An 18,466-nucleotide genomic window follows, 5' to 3' on the forward strand; every position below is an offset into this window, starting at 1 on the left:
TTTCTGTGTCACGATATATTGTGTACGATATATAATAAATAATATATATATTTATTATATATATATATAATAAAATGAATGTTATATAAGGCTTTCATTAACCTCATCTCACCTACACTAGACCTGTTGTTTGATCTCCCTATGTTGTGACCACTCTCTACATTATTAGATGGGGAAACTCTTGAACTGTGTCTTAGAGCTAATCCATCTCAGTAGGGTAGCTGTGCTCTGCCCAGAGGCGGGCACTGCCCGTATAGGCACTCCGTATTCAGGCTGGTGGTCAGCAGCTGCCCGCTGGGGTGTGTACATGGCATTTCTGGCCTGGTGGGTGGATGGGCCAGGGTGGTGTGATATGGAAAGAAAGGAACAATGGCATCTTTGAAATAAAGCTGTGCAGTATTTCAGCTCTGCCCTCAGAGCAGAACTCTCACACAGTGTAGCTCAGGATCACTCGCCAATCCTGAGCAGATCAGGGAATATCTGTGTGTATAAAGAGTGAAAAGCTTCAGTCAGGTTGGTGTGAAGTCACACTGGGGGAGTGTCCTGTGTGGTCTCGACGCTGAGGTAAGGCTCGTCTTGCTCTGTGGATTCACTGAGATTATAGAAGACGTTTTTCACAGGAGATTTGCGCTGTTGTTGTAACAGGATTATCTTCAGGGTGCTCTAAGGTTACTACAACTTCCACGTTCTGTCCGCGTCCCTGCAGGACTTTCATCACCTGATATTTTTTTATCTCTAGAGCCAGTGGGATGTGTCTGCTGTCATACGTCTGTTGACATCTCTCTGCGTTTTATCTCAGAGAGATGAAAACTCGGAGGTGAAATTTTGACAGCTAGGCTAAATACTTAAAAGCTGCCGAGCTCCTCTGTGGTCAGCGTGCAGGAAGCAGGAGGAGGAATATGACAGGAGTTGAAGTCTTTGAAGATTTCTTTTTCTTTTTTACAGTCGTCTCTGCTTTGACCTGATCTACATTTAAGATTTCAGGTGTTTATTTGATTGAGCTCGTCCCCTTATCCTCACATGACCTCTGCCTCTGTCTTTTGTATTTAGACTGAACTGAGGGAAGTCAGCAGGAATACAAGAAGGGACAAAAAGAGTAAAATTTCAAAAGTATCAAATCTGCTGAATCTGCTTTGGATTATTAGAATCAGTTATATTATAATGAAATCGCTCTACCTCACTATTTCCCAGTCTACCTCACTCTACTTTACTCTGCCTCAAGTCTACTTCACTCTACTCTACCTCTCTTTAAACTTTTTTTCCCTCACTTTACCTCTCTCTCACTCTTTCCAAGTCTACCTCACTCTACTCTGCCTCACTATACTTCACTCTGCCTCACTATACATCTCTTTATCAAAGTCTATTTCACTCTAATTTTCTCTGCCTCACTATACCTCTATCTGCCTCACTATACCTCGTTCTACCCAAGTCTACATCATTCTAATTTACTGTGCCTCACTATACCTCACTCTGCCTCACTATACCTCGTTCTACCCAAGTCTGCCTCACTCTACTTTACTCTAACTTACTCTACTTTACTCTGCCTCACTATACTTCTTTGTACCCAAGTCTACCTCATTCTACTTTACTTTGCCTCACTATACCTTTCTCTGCCTCACTATACCTCGTTCTACCCAAGTCTGCCTCACTCTACTTTACTCTAACTTACTCTACCTTACTCTGCCTCACTATACCTCTTTGGACCAAAGTTTGCCTTACTCTACTTTACTCTGCCTCACTATTCCTCTCTCTGCCTCACTATACCTTTTTGTACCTAAGTCTACCTTACTCTACTTTACTCTGCCTCACTATACCCCAGTCTACCTCACTTGTTCACACTCTACTTCTTTCTGTCTACGCTTCTTCACTCTTCCTCCTTGTACGGCCTCACTCTACCTCACTGTTCCCAATCTGCCTCATTCTGCTTCTCTCTGCCTCACCTTTCCTGGCTCAGGCTCTCTTTTCACTCACTTTGCCTCACTATACCTATACTTACCTATGTGTTATTCACAGCTCTTTTGATGTGTTTATTGTAAAAGCTAATTTTACAAAAACGAGTTCTGAGGTCATAGATTTACAAACCTCCAAACGAACGTCCAGCCTATTTTCACCAGACCTTGGCGTGAGAGATGTGAAAGAGCAGGCGTGTTACTGGTGTGTGTGGTGTGGGTGGCGTGCTTTGGCTGTTGCCATGCCGTTCAGTGTGCCGTCTAGGCAGGAGGAAGCGGTGCAGAGTTCTGGCGCTCTCTGATCTTATTGCTGGAAAGATGCCCTGCTCAAAGTCGTTGCCAGAGGCTCATTTCCGACACTCTTATTGTTGTTGTTTTTGTTTTGAGTCGATTCAGCACTATTTCTATCAAGCCCTGCGAGTCGCCGAATCGTGAGTCGGCGAGTGCCAGGTCAGGCTGGCGTGGAGAGATGAGATCTGTTTTGGAGGTGCTGCACTATTTCTGCTCCGTATTTTTTAATAAGTCTCAGCATTCGAGAGACACCCCGCCTTGTTTTTCTGAGTATTAACATTATCTCAAGGCCTATCCCGCTATCTGATGAACCGTGAACAGCCGGGATTCATCAGGGAGACGGTGGATTACGCTGGGAGGAAGCGTGAGCGAGTGAGTGAGCGAGCGAGCGAGTAAAGGAGAGAGAGAGATAGCAGCAAGAGTGATTGCTGATTCATAGGAGATTGAAAAATCACACTGAATAAACAGTAGGTGAGTGAGGGATGGAAATGTTTTAGCGTGAGGTTCCGTGGAGAGGTGAGGGGTTCTGCCAGCTTGTTGCTCAGTTTTTCTCCTGAGAGTGAACCCCCCCATTGCTACAGCTTTGGGCTGGGCAATATGATTAAAAACTCATTTTGATATGCTAAAGAGAACTGATATATGGTATGACTGAGATATGGACTGAGAATAGTCCACCAACAGCATCCTGTGGGCACCTTCTTGTGTGTTTTTTTGGGGGCGTAACATGCAATAAACCAATCAGAGTGTCTCTTGCACATCATTACCTTTAAGAGTCAGGTGTGCTCTGACTTTGGCAGATTGCAATTTTAACAGTGCAGCTACCTGGACGTGTCCAACTTTTTTGTTTTGTATGCGAACAGCAATATTATTTTTTTTGTATTCTGTTTATTGTTGATGCAATAGTTGGATTTGTGCACTGCTGCCCGTCAAGTCAAGTCAAGTAGTTTTATTGTCAATACTGCATATTACAGGACAGAACAGAATATTAAAATTGTTACTCTCCTTCTCAAAGTTACAACAAAACAGCCATATAAAAATATTTAAAAAATGTTGATGTGTGCGTAAAAAAGCGGGGTTGTACTCCTGGCGTGCCTGCGTTGCCAAGATAGCAATGAACGTCCGACTGTTGTCATGGTTTATTTTAGTCAGTTGTGCACCTGTTTTTTCCATTGCCAAACCAAACCAAACACTTCCAGACCAGATATATTCACAAGCACTGTTTGCTATTGAAATGATGCAGGCACAAGACGTGAAAATATACTTTTTTATTATATTCTTTAAAGTTTCAAGTTAATAAAAAGAAACCACAGTAGAAGAATATACATTAGGGAGAAAAGAAAAGGAAGAAAGGGAAAAAAATATATATAAAAGTATTAACAAGAGTTCAGTGAAAGCTCAACACACATTCTTACAGTTTTTTGAAATGTCTTATTCTTATCTCTTCTGAAGGATTTAAAAAATGAGGTAATGTATAGTCAAAAAAATTATAAAATTGTGTAAAAGTAGACTTTGACTTCGGGTGTAAGATAGCAATAAGCTAAATCAATATTTACAATGTTTTACTACTACAGTTCTACTACAGTAGTAAAGTTCCTCGCCGAGAGACGCGTCACCGGCTGCAGTATGTTTTGGCGGCAGGCGTGCAGGCGGAGCGAGAGGGTGCTGGATATGTTTATCGCTGTGTGCAGAGGTCGGGCTGAGATTATGCTGTTCTTACTGGGCGAGGGGGCGGCGGGGGGCACCGGGGGGCACTGGGGCGAGCTCGCGGAGGCTCTCTGGAGAGCGCTTCAGCTACTGGAAATGAAGTAACCCTGCAGACGGGCTGATGGATTTGATTGGGGATGAAGGGACGAGAGCACGGGCGCTTTGACAGCGGCGGTGACCACTCATAAAGAGTGTCACAACCCGGGGAAAGCTCCCTCATCACCAGGCCTGCGCCCGGCTGATTGTGTCTGTGTCCTGGTGCGGCGGACGTGACCGGAATCCAGGATCCTCGCTCTGTAATAGCAGAGGCAACCAATTCCCCTAACACACACTTACACACACTGTCCCTGCCTCTCCCAGTAAAGACTAGCTGTGACGGAGAGCACTTCCTGTCGCTTAAAGACATTACTGAGAGGGGTGTGCCATATATTTTTGTTGTATTAATCTTATCTTCTTTTGATTTTAATTTCTTTTAAATTATAATAATAATAATGATTCTTTTTTTATATAGCGCTTTATCAAGGACCCAAAAACGCTTACAGTACAGAGTACTTAGAAAACACACTTAACACAGTCAACAAGAGCAACAATAACACAGGAAGACAAGGAAGTACACGAACAGGTCTAATAGGAGAGCAAACAGACTGAGAAGAGACAGAGCGGTTTACATAGTGAAAAGTGAACAATGGCAGAGTCAGACATTGAAAGCATGAGGGAGGTTGTAGGCAAGTGAGAAGAGATCCAGAGTCTAGGGGCAGATCTTGAGAAGGCTCGGTCACCAGAACCTCGTAGGGTAGATGGAGGGATGGTGAGAAGTCCAGCTGAGGATGACCTGAGAGAGCGAGAGGGTGTATAGGGAGAAAGAAGATCAGACAGGTAAGAAGGGGTGAGGTTATTCAGGGCTTTATAGGTGAGTAGAAGAATTTTGAAGTGTATGCGATATTTTAATTAAACCAAATTTTATTATAATTGTTATTATTTTTGTTCTAATTCAATTTTTTTTTCTATTTTTCATTTTTATTTTATTTACTGTTATTTTATAATTAAATTAAGCAGTTATTTTCTTTATAATGTCATTCCTTGTTTTTGTAAATGCTCAACTACATTGAAAATGAGGGTTGCCCTCAATGTACTTCCGAGTCAAAATAAAGGTTGGTTGGTTGGTTGATTGATATCTCGTATCATATTTCGTATACAAACTTTATTATCGTATTGTAATTTCTACTATAAAACTATAAAAAAGCTGTAGTCTGTCTCAAAAGCTGTGTATTTTTGTAATAGATTTTATTAAGTCTGCACAATAATAACTGACATTTATATTTTTTCACATTTGCAATATAAAGCACCAGTCAAACGTTTGAACACACCTTCTTATTTAATATATATATATATATATATATATATATATATATATATATATATATATATATATATATATATATATATATATATATTATTTTTCCTACTTTGAAAATGAATGCATTTAGATGCTCTTATCTAGGGTGCTGTTAACTTGTGGTTTCTGGTCCAGGAAACTCTGAACTGATGAAATTGTCCTGTACAACAGAGGAAACTCTTGTTCTTCCTTTTCTGCAGGGCTCCTGATGAGAGCCAGTTTCATCATTGCGTTTTTGATGGTCTTTGCGACTGCACTCGAGGATTCTTTCCAATTTTTCGTCATGACTGACAATTATTTCCTAAAGTATTTTATTTTTCTTTATTTAGTTGAGTAGTTCTTGCTTCTCATAACCTGGATTAGAACATTACTCAAATATTCACTATTCACTGTATACCTGTAACTCTACCTCTTCACTACTTTACTTTAACTGATGCTCTCAAACACATTAAGAAATTCACATTTTTATTCAATTAAGTCTTGAAAAGTTCGGCACAGCTGTTAACAAAAATTCACAGAAAATGCCAAGATGTGCAAATATGTCATCTAAGTATCAGGTCCTGCTTTGAAGAATCTTAAGTATTAAACATATTCTGGTTTAACTTTTTTTTTGTTCACTAAATAATACCATATATTTTTTCTTCATAGAAGAAAGATGACTTTAGTATTCATCTACAATCTACAGAACATTTTAATAATGAAAAAAACACTGAATTTAAGGTGTGTTCAAACTTTTAGCTGCTGTTGTATATTTTAGCAGATTTTTTCAAAAGTAAGTGACATCCACAGAGACAATCCATCCCGCAATCGACAGTGTCATTTGTGTACAGGAAATACTTAATCAAAGGCTGATATTACCACCCACAGTTAACAGTTTAACATGGTGGTAATGATGGTGACCCGGGGCTTTTTGGTAGAACGAATCAGCCACATCCACATTCAGTGGGACATGGCAAAAATTGTGGCACATGATACTTGTTTAATTTCTGAGAGATTTAGCAACTAAGCCTATAATAACCAATAATATTTTAAATAAATATTCATCTTCCAAATGAATTTTGGCATGTGGGTGCGTTTCTGCTTGTGTTCACATTGAGTTCAACAGTACGTTTGTGTGTTTGGAATCTCCTCAATAATCCTTTGTTTGTGTTTGTGTGTGTTGCAGCTGCGGGGCGGCCCTCGTGGCCGAGATGCCACTGTGTGCCCTGCCAGTCGGCGGTGGATCCTGAGGGGCAGGAGGTGCCCACCGAGTGCAGGGGGCAGAACGCTAAGCACTGCGACTACGAAATGAACCTATGCTGGAACGAGATCAAGCGCAAATCCCACAACATCAGGTACCGTTCATTCACAATTATTCCCCTAATCGCTAAGATTTACTAGGTTTATAGTTTAATTGTGACCCTAATAGGTTGTTGTGTAATTATCTGGGGGAAATCTCAAATACATACAAGCTGTACGTACAGTACAGCACAGGGTTTCTTGAATTTAACCTTTATTTTAGTGCATCAGGGCACAATTTATTATTTTCACGCCTTCCGTCTGTAACTTACCTATGGCTGCCTTATTACAATTACATTTACAAAAAAAATATCAAGTGATGAAAGTCCTGCAGGGATATGGTATGGCCAGAACGTGGATTTTTTTTGTAATATCTCATACTTTTCCTGTCGTTATGATAGAAAAGAAGACAGGCTGACGTGTCCCTAGATAAAGATGCATGGAGCATAGTTGGCTCGCTTATAAATCGATAAATCGAAATAGGGAAATTAAATAGAAGTTGAAGTAGACATAGTAAAACACTGCATACTGATTTGGGGTTGTAGTTAATTTGTCAATTATCGTAATTTATATTCTGTAACTACTTTAATTGATTTAATTGGTTACCACTGTGCTCCCAATAGGTTGTAATGTAATTATGCGAGGGAGGGCCTGAATACTGTAAATACAAACCTTTTAAGGGTTTTAAGGGGCTCCTATAAACACTTGTCCAATGGACAATCTCATTATAATAATAGCCACTCATTATAATTGATCCGTTTACCGTCAAAGCTCATCATGGAGTGTGTTTATTACCCGGGTTTTAGCGGAATCTATTATATTCCCCGGAGCGTCTCGTCAGGAAGTCGTGACACAGCTGTTTAGCATGTCATTTGTATGGCTGCGCTGCGTTTGGTTTGTTTACGCGCTTAGCCCTTTAATTACTGTCTTGACCCCAATGCTTCTCCGGGGATATATGAAACAGCGTGTGATTGGTCCAGACAACAGATTGCCCTTCCCCTCCCTCCACCACAACCACCACCATTCCCACCCCCTCCTTCCCCCCAGCTGCAGCTTGTAATAATAGGATCATGGTGAAATGCCATACAGTGGTGTGTGTCTAGTCAGCATGCTGACATCATTCTGCCCCAGGGGCAGCAGGATGGGATAGAAATATCAGGTTTAATGGGCGTGGACAGAATGCTAAGTGCTTCCCCTCTTTAGGGAAAACACTGATCTGTTTCGGCTGACCAGGTTTTTGACAGACAGCTGTATCGGTCCTGGTGGGCCGGCTCTGTCGGGATCTATTTGCATTGGTGGTGCATTTTAATTATTTCAAAAATGTGCATTGTGGCTCAATTGCTGCAGGAAATTACAGTATTTTTCACACTATATGGCACATCTGATTATAAGGCACACTATCAATAAACGTCTATTTTCTGGTCTTGGATTTACAGATTTCTATTTAAGTAGGAGCTTATTAGCGGTTAGCAGCTAAAGCCACTTGATAGAGCTACACTGAGAGAAACCCTGAGTGTTCCTGTAAGCCACGACGATATCAGCTAGAAGTTCGTCCCACATAGCTTGTTTTAACACGGTGAACGCGCAGACTACAGTTTGAAATACTCGCCTCTGAACAGCAAAAAGCTAGTGCTGTAGTTAGCGAATAATGCTAATGCTGCTCCAGCAGTGCTATCTGTGGTTAGCAGCAGACTATGGGCCTATGATACTCACCTCTGAACAGCCAAAAATCTATTGCTCATCGCAGTTAGCGGCTAATGCTAATACTGCTTCATAAATACTTAATTGGCTTACTTAAGTAGAAATGTCAGTTATCTATACTTTACTGGAGAAATTATTTTTACATTTTCACACAATTATCTGAACTTTCTACTCCTTACATTTGAATAAAAACAGCCTCTATTTCATTTCAGCTCGTTTTCATTCCAGCTTCTCATCGTTCAATAAAACCCCCATCCAGATAAATCTCTCCATCCAGATAGAGTGAATCTGATTGTGATTGGATGTAGAGAAGTATAAACATATACCATTCCGACACCCTATTGGTTTTTAATGGCATTTTTCCCACTTAAATTACTTTTACCTGTATGCTTTTGGTACTTTTGAAACTAGTACTTTTGCACTTTTACTTGAGTAAAAAGCTTGAGTTGATACTTTAACTTTTATAGAAGTATTTTAAACCCTAGTATCTGTACTTCTACCTGAGTATGAATGTACAAACTTTAAATACTTTTGATCACCACCACATCATGTCGAGTGCATTTACTCTATTGCTTTGTTCTTTTTTTTTATATATAGTAGTGTTACTCTTGTAAACAAAGCACTTCAGATTGCTGCAAAACTCAAGCATGTGCCCCGTCCACTGGGATTCGGCTGACCAGGGTTTTTGATGGACAGCTGCGTTGGCCCGGTGGACCGGTTCTGTCTGGTTCTCTTTGCTTCGTTGGCGCATTTTGATTATTTTGTGGCTCATTTGCTGCAGGAAACTAATGAGGATTTCCTTTCCCTCACAGCGCTCTAATGAAATACCAAGATTGTTTTGAGTCTTGTTTTTCACAGTGTTGACTGAGCTGGAGTCGAGGTTTCATTTGTTTGATGTGCAGTCTGAAAACCTTCTGCAGCTTGATCTCGTATTTTGTTCTGGAGCGATTCTTCATGAATAATTGACTTACATTTTTGGTAGCGAAAACATTTTTCTCAGACAGTGTGACAGTGCTGTGGAAAAAAGTCAGATGCGGCTTTCAGGGAGAAACAGAGCGTCTTTTTGTCGCAATCGTCACGCAAACAATCACGTACTGTTGGGGTCTGCTGGCCCTGCGGTGAGATGTTCGCTGGTCTGACTGGAATGTGTGTCCTGGGAGTTAGATGGGAGGACACAGACTTGCTGGGAATGTGTTGTCGTGGTTGGGATCCATATTGGAGATGTTTCAGGACTTTGCGAGCATCCCACAGGATACAGCTGCGAGGCGGTGATGATGGCACGAAGCATTTTCCACTCGCCCACTGGCTGCTGTTCCGTCCAATAGAGTGTATGCGTTACAAAACACTGAGTATTTCTTTAGCAATGTTTTTTAATGCACATTTAAATGGATTGGAACCCTCTCATTTAGTGTTTTTACTTCCTACATAGTAAATGAACACTGAACAGATCCAGACTATGAAGGAACACATAAGGAATCATGTATTAACTTAAAAACAGTGTTAAACAAACCAAAATACTCTGTGAAGAAGCATTTAGGTGCTCTTATCTGGGGAGCTGTTTGTTAACTTGTGGTTTCTGAGGCTGGTAACTCTGATGAACTTATCCTGTACAACAGAGGAAACTTTTACTCTTCATTTCCTGGGATCATCTTGATGAGAGCCAGTTTCATCATAATGTTATTGATGGTCTTTACGACTGCACTTGAGGGTACTTTAAAATGTCTTGAATTTTTTGGATTGACTGACCTTCATTATTTAAAAAGTAAATTTTCTTTACTTGTCTTAAAACTTTGGAAACTGTTATTTAAAACATATTCAAAGTAGTAATATAAGTAGTATATAAATAAAATGTGTTTATAAAACAAACCAGAATATGTTTTATATTTAAGATTCTTCAGAGTAACACATCTTGCCTAGATGACATCTTATTTGCACATCTTTGCTGCATTTTCTCAGGTAGCTTCATAAGTTAATCACCTGGAATTTAGGTTTTCAGTAAACAGCTGTGCTGAACTAGTCAAAAGTTAATTACTTGAATTTCTTGTCTCTTAATAAAGTGTTTGAGAGCATCAGTTAAAGTAAAGTAGTGAAGAGGTAGAGTTACAGGTATACAGTGAATAGTGAATATTTGAGTAATGTTCTAATCCAGATTATGGCAAGAACTACTCAACTACTCAAGTTAATAATTAGTTAAAAAAATCACTTTAACAAATGAAGGTCAGACAATCTGAATAAAAAATATTACAATGATGAAACTGGCACTCATCAGGACCCCATGAAAGGAAGAGCAAGAGTTACCAGCCTCATAAACCGCAAATTAACATCACCCCAGATAAGAGCCTGATATTTTCTCTGTCTTGTCAGTCAGTGTACAGTAATTCTCATATCATGACAACCGAAGAATCATTAGGAGTTGAAAGTCTTTGTCAGGCTGATTCGTTCTGGCTCCGCCCACTCCCATTATCTTCTGAATGCCCATAATAGCGCAGATGATCTCTGAGCGCTGTAACCTTTTCAGCACTTTAACCCCGTCTGCTCTGTCTGCAGTAATGTCATGCTCGGGCCTCGTGCTGTACTGGGTTCCTCAGCGTGATTGGGCTTTAATGGTATGATAATTACTATTATCTAATCCAGCACTAATCCAGGTGTCAGCGATTAGGACGCTGGTGCTCTCTGGGGGGCGTGGTCATGTGGGTTGTGTGTGTATATTTCTGTGTGTGTGAGAGAGAAAGTGAAATATTGCTGATTACAGTGAAGCGCAGAGGCACGCTGCGGCGGGTCAGTGTCACTCGTTTTGAAGTTTAGAAGAAAAGCTTTTATGATGTTTTCAAACTGAGGCCTTTGAACAATTATGATTAGGAAATGAAGCGCGGTGGGGGTGTTTGAGGCAGGGGGCTTTTTGTCAGTGATAAAAAAAAAAGAGCTTTGATAGAGTTTCTCTGGTTTGTGAGTACGTTTACCTTTCTGCCAGAGCTTTTTTTTAATGGATGTTTCGAGTGAACGCCTGCTGAGTATACCGTGAGCCGCTACTAGGAGATCAATTACCATATCATAGTTGCTTTAATTAGCAAGGTTGAGGATCAGCACATCGGGCTTTTCTCAGTATGCGTTCTTGTTAGTTTTAATGTATTCGTGTTTTTGACAAAGGTGTGAAAAGTGTTCCCATTTATTACTCTGTAGGTAGAAGTATAGATACAGTATCAGGGTTTAAATATATTAGGATTTAAAAACATGGCAACAGCATTAGCATTTAGCTCAGATTAGCATGATTGATCTAATGCTGCATTTACACTGTCCGTCTCGACAATGCACAGCGACGTATCCCATTCATTTTCAATGGGAAGCGTCAGCTCCGTCAGACGCAGTCGCGCGGTGCATCATGGGTCCGATGCAGGTGCAATGAGTCCGGGGGGTGCAATGCGATGAAAAGTTGAGTCAAGGTAAACTTTATGCAAATGAATCTGTCCAACGCGATGCGTCTGTCCAATCAGAGAGCAGGTGTTTGTCTTATATTTGCAGTCATTTTAGTTTCACCTTCAGTCGTTCCAGAGAAGCATGTAAGAGAAGTTTTATTTTATGTTAAATCCTTACTGATTTACAGGGACTCGTCAGTGTAAATCAGTGTAATACAGCTGCAGAGATTTTACGGTCTCTGTTGGGTTTTTTAAATATTTAATTAATATATAATATGTTTATCATATATATGCTGCTCACTAGACAGTGTTATGAAGCTCAATCAAACACACACACACACACACACGAGAGTTAGAGGTCTGACAGGTGTGTGCAGTAATTAAGTCTTTGATGAGATGAGAAAATAAAAAAGCAGTTTGTCTAAGTTATGCAGCACTGCTACTGAACTACTAAACAAAAATTGTTTTCTAAAATGAAGATACAATACAAATAAATAATCAGCATCTTAATAGGTAGTTTTGTTCCTTAACCCCTTAAAAGGGCAAATTTTTTACACCACTAAATCTTGAGCATTTCTATTCAAGCACTACATAAAAAGCTTTCATGTTCGATAAGGAACGTTACTGAAAAGCATAATTGTAGTTGTAAAAGAAAATAAAATCAAATATTTATCATGCTATTTTCAAAATATAAAATAATAAAATCATAAAATTGGCTCTTTCCTGAACTTTATTTCAGACCCTTTCAGACCCTGCGTCCATCATGTAATTCCTTTTTTTTCTCTTATTTTTCGTTGCACAAAAACACTAATTGATACCTGTTGTCCACCAGAATATGAACCAGCCAATAAAATGTTCGCAAGCCATTGAAACAGTAGATTAGCCCCGCCCACTGAACTGAATGCACTGGAATGGACATAAAAAATAAATTCAATATTTTAGTTAATTGGATTTCGTTTTTATATAGATTTTATATATAGAGAGTGTTTTTGTGCGTGCATTATATACAGAAAACAGCATTCAAATAATTTTCTGTCACTGGAGTGACTAGAGTTCAGGTCTGAAAGGGTTAAAATCAATATTTTCCTGAATATAAATCAAACAGTTCATGTCCTTGTTTAGTTTTATGTTTGTCTAGTTTTTACGTCTATTTTCATTTTTGTATCACCTACACCTGTAGCCTGTGTAAGGGACAAGGTATTTGGAACCCCCTTAGGTGTTCTGAGAAACCTTCAAGAAAACTTGAGATGATACAAGGAACATGCTCATCTAAAAATATTTTATTGAAAGTTCCTCAAAGGAAGGAGTTCCTCCACAGTTCCTCGAAGAGCTTTAATAATGTAATTACAGTGACACCTTGCTGTAAGCAAACCTGAGTCTGAACTTCTAAAGTTGTTAAAACGACGGAAAACAATGTAACACTATATGCTTAACACTCGTGAACCTTAAAAACACAAACTCTGCAAAATCACACACCGTCGTTTGGCTCTGTTGCGTTAGAGAGTGACACTTGCGTCGTTCATGGTAGCTACAAATGAAGGCTTATTAACGGTGCCCGGCTGCATCTGCGTGACTTCAGGGATGCTTGCACTAGCGAGTGGCGGAGCGTTGTGTTTGCCAGGGCTGGCAAACAAACCCAACTTTGCAGACACTCTAATGAAGGAACAAATCAAGGGGGATTTATAAGAGCATGAATTATTTAGCGAATGTCTGCTCGGCGGCACGGAGAGAAATTAAACCACATCCATCAGCTGCCGCGGTGTGGATCAAACCCTGCCACTCGGAGAGACCCCATGCCGGCGATAGAGGCGCACCGACTGCTGGCATCTCTCTTTGAAAGGAGATAATCATGTTGTGCCAGCACGCCGCTCGGTGGCGTGGGATGCTCAGGGCGGGCGTCTACATAAAAAGACCTGTCTCATGTGTTTATGTAGAACGGCCTGTCTAACACAATGTCTGAGGAGGAGGTGGAGGAGGTGTTGAGACTGGAAAAGAATCTGCGAGACGTGGCGACATCAATGCTTAGGAATGCTCAAGGAAAGTTCAAGTTAGAAATTTGTCAAATTTAGCGAAGGAAATGATGTGGAAATACAAAAAAAGGCAATTTGATTATATAAATCTGACTTTGTGTCAAATTCTAGTGTTTAAAACAAGAGGTGAAGCAAAGTTTATACAAGTATAGAAGTATTGACTCCAAAAATAGTGGAAAACTGTTCATAAAACAATATCATTCACTTTCAAATGAATTCTACTTATTTAGTTTCATATGGATCTAAAACACGATATACTCTATAGTCTAGTTGTTCCTAATTGAGTAAGGTCTCACAGTTTGTGTATATTATATACAGTCGGACAGACAGATTGATATTAATCCTGAGGGAAATTGAATCCATAGCAGCAGAAATAAGATAAGCACTCTCAGATAACACACAATAAAAATAAATAGATAAGTATGTAGATAAATATTGAAAAAAACATTATAGTGAAATGCAGTCAGTGAGTTTAAGAGGATTGTCTGTAGACCTTTAAAACAGGGATGTATGATTTACTGTGGAAACTAAAACTAAAATAAAAAACTGGCTGAGAACTGCGTAGTCTTTCTTCTCACTTATTAGACTCATTCAGATTGACTCGCTGATCAGTATAAACTTCTAGCTGCACTGCTTGCTTAGAATCGTGTTGAAAAGCTCAGACATGTTTGATATACTATGGACCGGTTTCAAACGAGATCGCCAAAGGCCAAAAAGTGGAGTATGTGTTCTACACGCACTACCCGATCATTTCTTTTCAACTGGTAACTCCAACTGACTAAAGGGCTAAAATCATTCTTGAGGTCTACAACAGAACCTCAATCTGTGTTCTTTTTATTTATTTATTCATTCAGCTCTTCTGGACACACAATATATAAATGGGTACAAGGTTTGCCCTTTGCTGTGACAAATAAATGTCAGAATTGTCCCTTTCAATGTTTCATGGGGAGTCCTAACCGTTACTCTTAACTTAAATTAATATATTGTGCAGTATTATAGGCTTATTTTTTATAAATTAATCATTTTAAGATGTTACAACCTGTGATTAATTGGCTTTAATGCTACTTTAAAGTTTTAATATGTAAAACAAATACAAATGTAAGATACATGAATACTGATACTAGTATTGAGGCTTTGCCCAATTCGCTGCTGCTTCTCACCTAGAGCTTAGATTATCTGACCCGAGGCCCGATCTGAGATTTCCCAACACTTTCCTTGGGCTGGGTCGGGTCAGGCTCTGTTTTTTTTTTTTTTTATACTGTTTTTATTTCATATAAAGCTATGGCATGATAATCACATTATAGTAACAAATCAAACTGTGTTTATAAACACAGGATAGAATGTTATAATTATGCAGGCTTGGAACTGTGCAGCGAGCACTACGCACACGTCAGCTCTTCTGCTTGTACGCTTTATTGTTGTTTTATGTGTATACACTAAGGCTATATAAGTTTGAAATAAAAAAAATCCTTTGTTATGAAAGTGTTTTATATTGGTGGACATTGTTAATTATATTATAGTAGACGGGGAGATCGGTTCTTAATAAACATATTTCTTAAATAATAGGTCTATGCTTCTTCAGTGTTGGAGTGTTAATTAACAACATTCTGAACGAATTTCACTCATTCAAACAGCCCGAAAATGTTTTTAAAAAGCTCAGTTTTAAGTCTCTACTTGCCTTCTAAAAATGTCTTGTTTAAATCAGACTCGGGCTTATAAAAACAGGGTCGGATCGGGTCTGGCTCAGGCAGAATGCGCGCGGGCTCAGTGCGGGTCGGGCTTGATCTAAGCTCTATTCTCATCAGTGTGTGTGATTGAGTGTAAAATGTAATTGTAAAGCGTTGGGTTTCTATAAAGTCACTATATATTTGTAACTTGTATCGCAATTGGCAATTACAAAAATACAAATACTAATAAAAATAGGGATACCAATAGATCTCAGACTTAGACTACATTTATCGGGTTGCCTCTTGATCAGCTCATTTCATAGTCTGAAAACTGGACACAAAGCCAGCTGGAAGCAGTTGTACCCAATCTTATCCCGGCTACCTTTATCCTGCCACAGAGAAAATCAGGCTTCTGCTCCCTGCCAGGTCTGGTTAGCCTTTCCTGTCCTTTTATTCCCCCACCTGAGACCAGCCGCCTCCCATCCCTTACCACCACCCGGTGTACTGTACAGATCCTACCCTTGGAAACTTCCATTTGTTTATCTGTCAGCCGCATGCAGCAGCTCTCTTCATTAGTCCTGGCTGTGTATATTTGCTGTGTATTTGAGCATTTGTATGCCTGTGTGTGTGTTTTTGATATCAGACGGCGTGTTGTTAGCGGTGTCTATTGTGTGTACATGCTCGTCTCTGTGTGGCGAGGGCTTTGTGATGCGTACAGGTGCGCTGTCTGTGTGGGATGCGGGGATGTGTGAGGTAAGTCTGAGTTGTGTGAGTTTCAGCGTGTGGAGGGTTTGTTTGTGAAGCGTTTGATGATGCAGTGAATGTAGGTTAAGGGGGTAAGGCGGGCTGTGAGGAAAGCCAGAGCTAAATTGAAAGCCTCGTTTCCTGCTGGCTCTTAGACCCAGTTCAGTCATTGCTCCACAGCTGCACTAAATTCAAATATACATCACTAGCTGATCCCCGGGGTGGCAACAGCCCGCCGCTGGCAGTGCCCGCGTTTGGCCGAGACGCATTTTGTTGACAGTTTGGAATGGCTTGTTGTGCTTTCAGAAGCGAAGTGCCTCCCTTTTGCACGGAGCAGCTTTTTCACACACACACAGCGTTGATACTAATTTGTGCTAATTAGAGCTGTGTATTGGCTAGAACTTGCCGATACAGTATGTATCGCAATACATTAGGGCTGCAACTAGAGCTACAACAATTTACTTTTGTCGACTACAAATATCATTGTCGGCTAATCGTTAATTTGTAACAGTACCACATTACACAAAGTTTTGGAGACAGAACCACAATAGAAGATGGGTAAATGTCTTACTCACACAGTTTACACTCAACTTAATCTGTCTCCAAAAGTACCCAAACACAACAGATTACATGAACAGCTAAATAGATCACTAAATATCCATAAATTTAAATGCCTTTTAAATCTCATGTTCAGCTGTTTCTATACTTTTTAGAGATGGAGGACATGGCAGAAATAATCGTGACTAATCGACTAATCGAGAAAATAATAATCAGATTAGTCGGCTACCAAAATAATCATTAGTTGCAGCCCTAGCTGCCCTAGTTAGGATCAGCTCCTGATCCTAACTTTCTCTATCGCTTTCAAACAATAGAAACAGCTGAACATGTAAAATAAATGCTCAACTGTTTAAACATTGCTGTTTAAATGTGGAAAGTGCTGCGTTTTAGTAAAGAAATACAGGGGTTGGACAATGAAACTGAAACATCTGTCATATTAGTGTTGGAGGTTTCATGGCTAAATTGGAGCAGCCTGGTGTTTAATCTTCATTAATTGCACATTGCAGCAGTAAGAGCAGAGTGTGAAGGTTCAATTAGCAGGGTTAGAGCACAGTTCTGCTCTAAATATTGCAATGCACACAACATTATGGGTGACATACCAGAGTTCAAAAGAGGACAAATTGTTGGTGCACGTCTTGCTGGAGCATCTGTGACCAAGACAGCAAGTCTTTGTGATGCATCAAGAGCCACGGTATCCAGGGTAATGTCAGCATACCACTAAGAAGGACCAACCACATCCAACAGGATTAACTGTGGACGCTGTAAGAGGAAGCTGTCTGAAAGGGATGTTCGGGTGCTAACCCGGATTGTATCCAAAAAACATAAAACCACGGCTGATCAAATCACGCAGAATTCAATGTGCACCTCAACTCTCCTGTTTCCACCAGAACTGTCCGTCGCCACAATCAATTATTGTGCTCTAAAACCAGGTGTTTCAGTTTTATTGTCCAACCCCTATTAGTAATGTTGCTGTAGTGTTTGGGCACTTTTGGAGTTGCAGGCTGAGTTGAGAGTAAACTGAGTGTAAAATGTAAAATGAGTGAGGACATTACTATTATTTCACTGTATTTCTGTCCCTAGTTTAGTGCTTTGTGTAGTGCTAAAAAGAAAAAAAAAAAGAATGATTAGTTGACAATGAACATTTGGAGTCGACAATTTTTTATAATTAACGTTTCGATTTTATTGATTAATCGTTGCAGCCCTTTAGTACAGGAGTTATGATTCAATATTAGGGGTGCAAGAAAATATTAGGTAACATTTTACCATAAGATTACATTAATTAACAGTACTTAAGACACAAGGTCTTGAAGTACAAACAAGTACAAACTTTTGTGGAATAGCCCACCTCTGTTTTCCACCAGCATTCCCCAAATACAGCACTTTTAGCTGATTCTTATAACAGGCTTACAATGCTAGTGATCATGGCATAACACATGCAAAGAAATCACTGTTTTTTAACCATTAACAAGCTCAAAGCAGCTCCACACTTTATTGGTAGAATTCTGAGGGTCCTGATATTTAAAATGAAGCACTGAAAACTTGAGAAGTGCACAGATAGTTTATTAAAAACACTGTTTATGCACTCAGTACCTCTAGGTAGTTCTCAAGGTGCCACCATCTTTAAATTAAGTCATGGTAAGTCGACTGATGGCCACAAATTAATAAGCACGATAGGGGAACATAAAGTTTATTAAAAGGACTGTTTAATAGACTGCAAAACTAATTCTCTGGAAAT

At 39.7% G+C, this 18,466-nt stretch overlaps 1 protein-coding gene across 2 annotated transcripts in view; it reads left to right on the forward strand.

Moving 5' to 3' along the window:
- The window catches only part of drp2 (dystrophin related protein 2), a 277,743-nt gene that overhangs the window by 111,072 nt on the left and 148,205 nt on the right, over window positions 1–18,466 (forward strand). For both annotated transcript variants that reach the window (XM_049484130.1, XM_049484131.1), the window contains exon 2: window positions 6,506–6,674. In XM_049484130.1, the coding sequence (XP_049340087.1) occupies window positions 6,628–6,674 (47 nt within the window). In that variant the 5' untranslated portion in view covers window positions 6,506–6,627. The remainder of the gene's footprint in view (window positions 1–6,505; window positions 6,675–18,466) is intronic.

This window comes from Astyanax mexicanus, chromosome 10 (genome assembly GCF_023375975.1).
Source record: "Astyanax mexicanus isolate ESR-SI-001 chromosome 10, AstMex3_surface, whole genome shotgun sequence".
Taxonomy (NCBI): Eukaryota; Metazoa; Chordata; class Actinopteri; order Characiformes; family Acestrorhamphidae; genus Astyanax; species Astyanax mexicanus.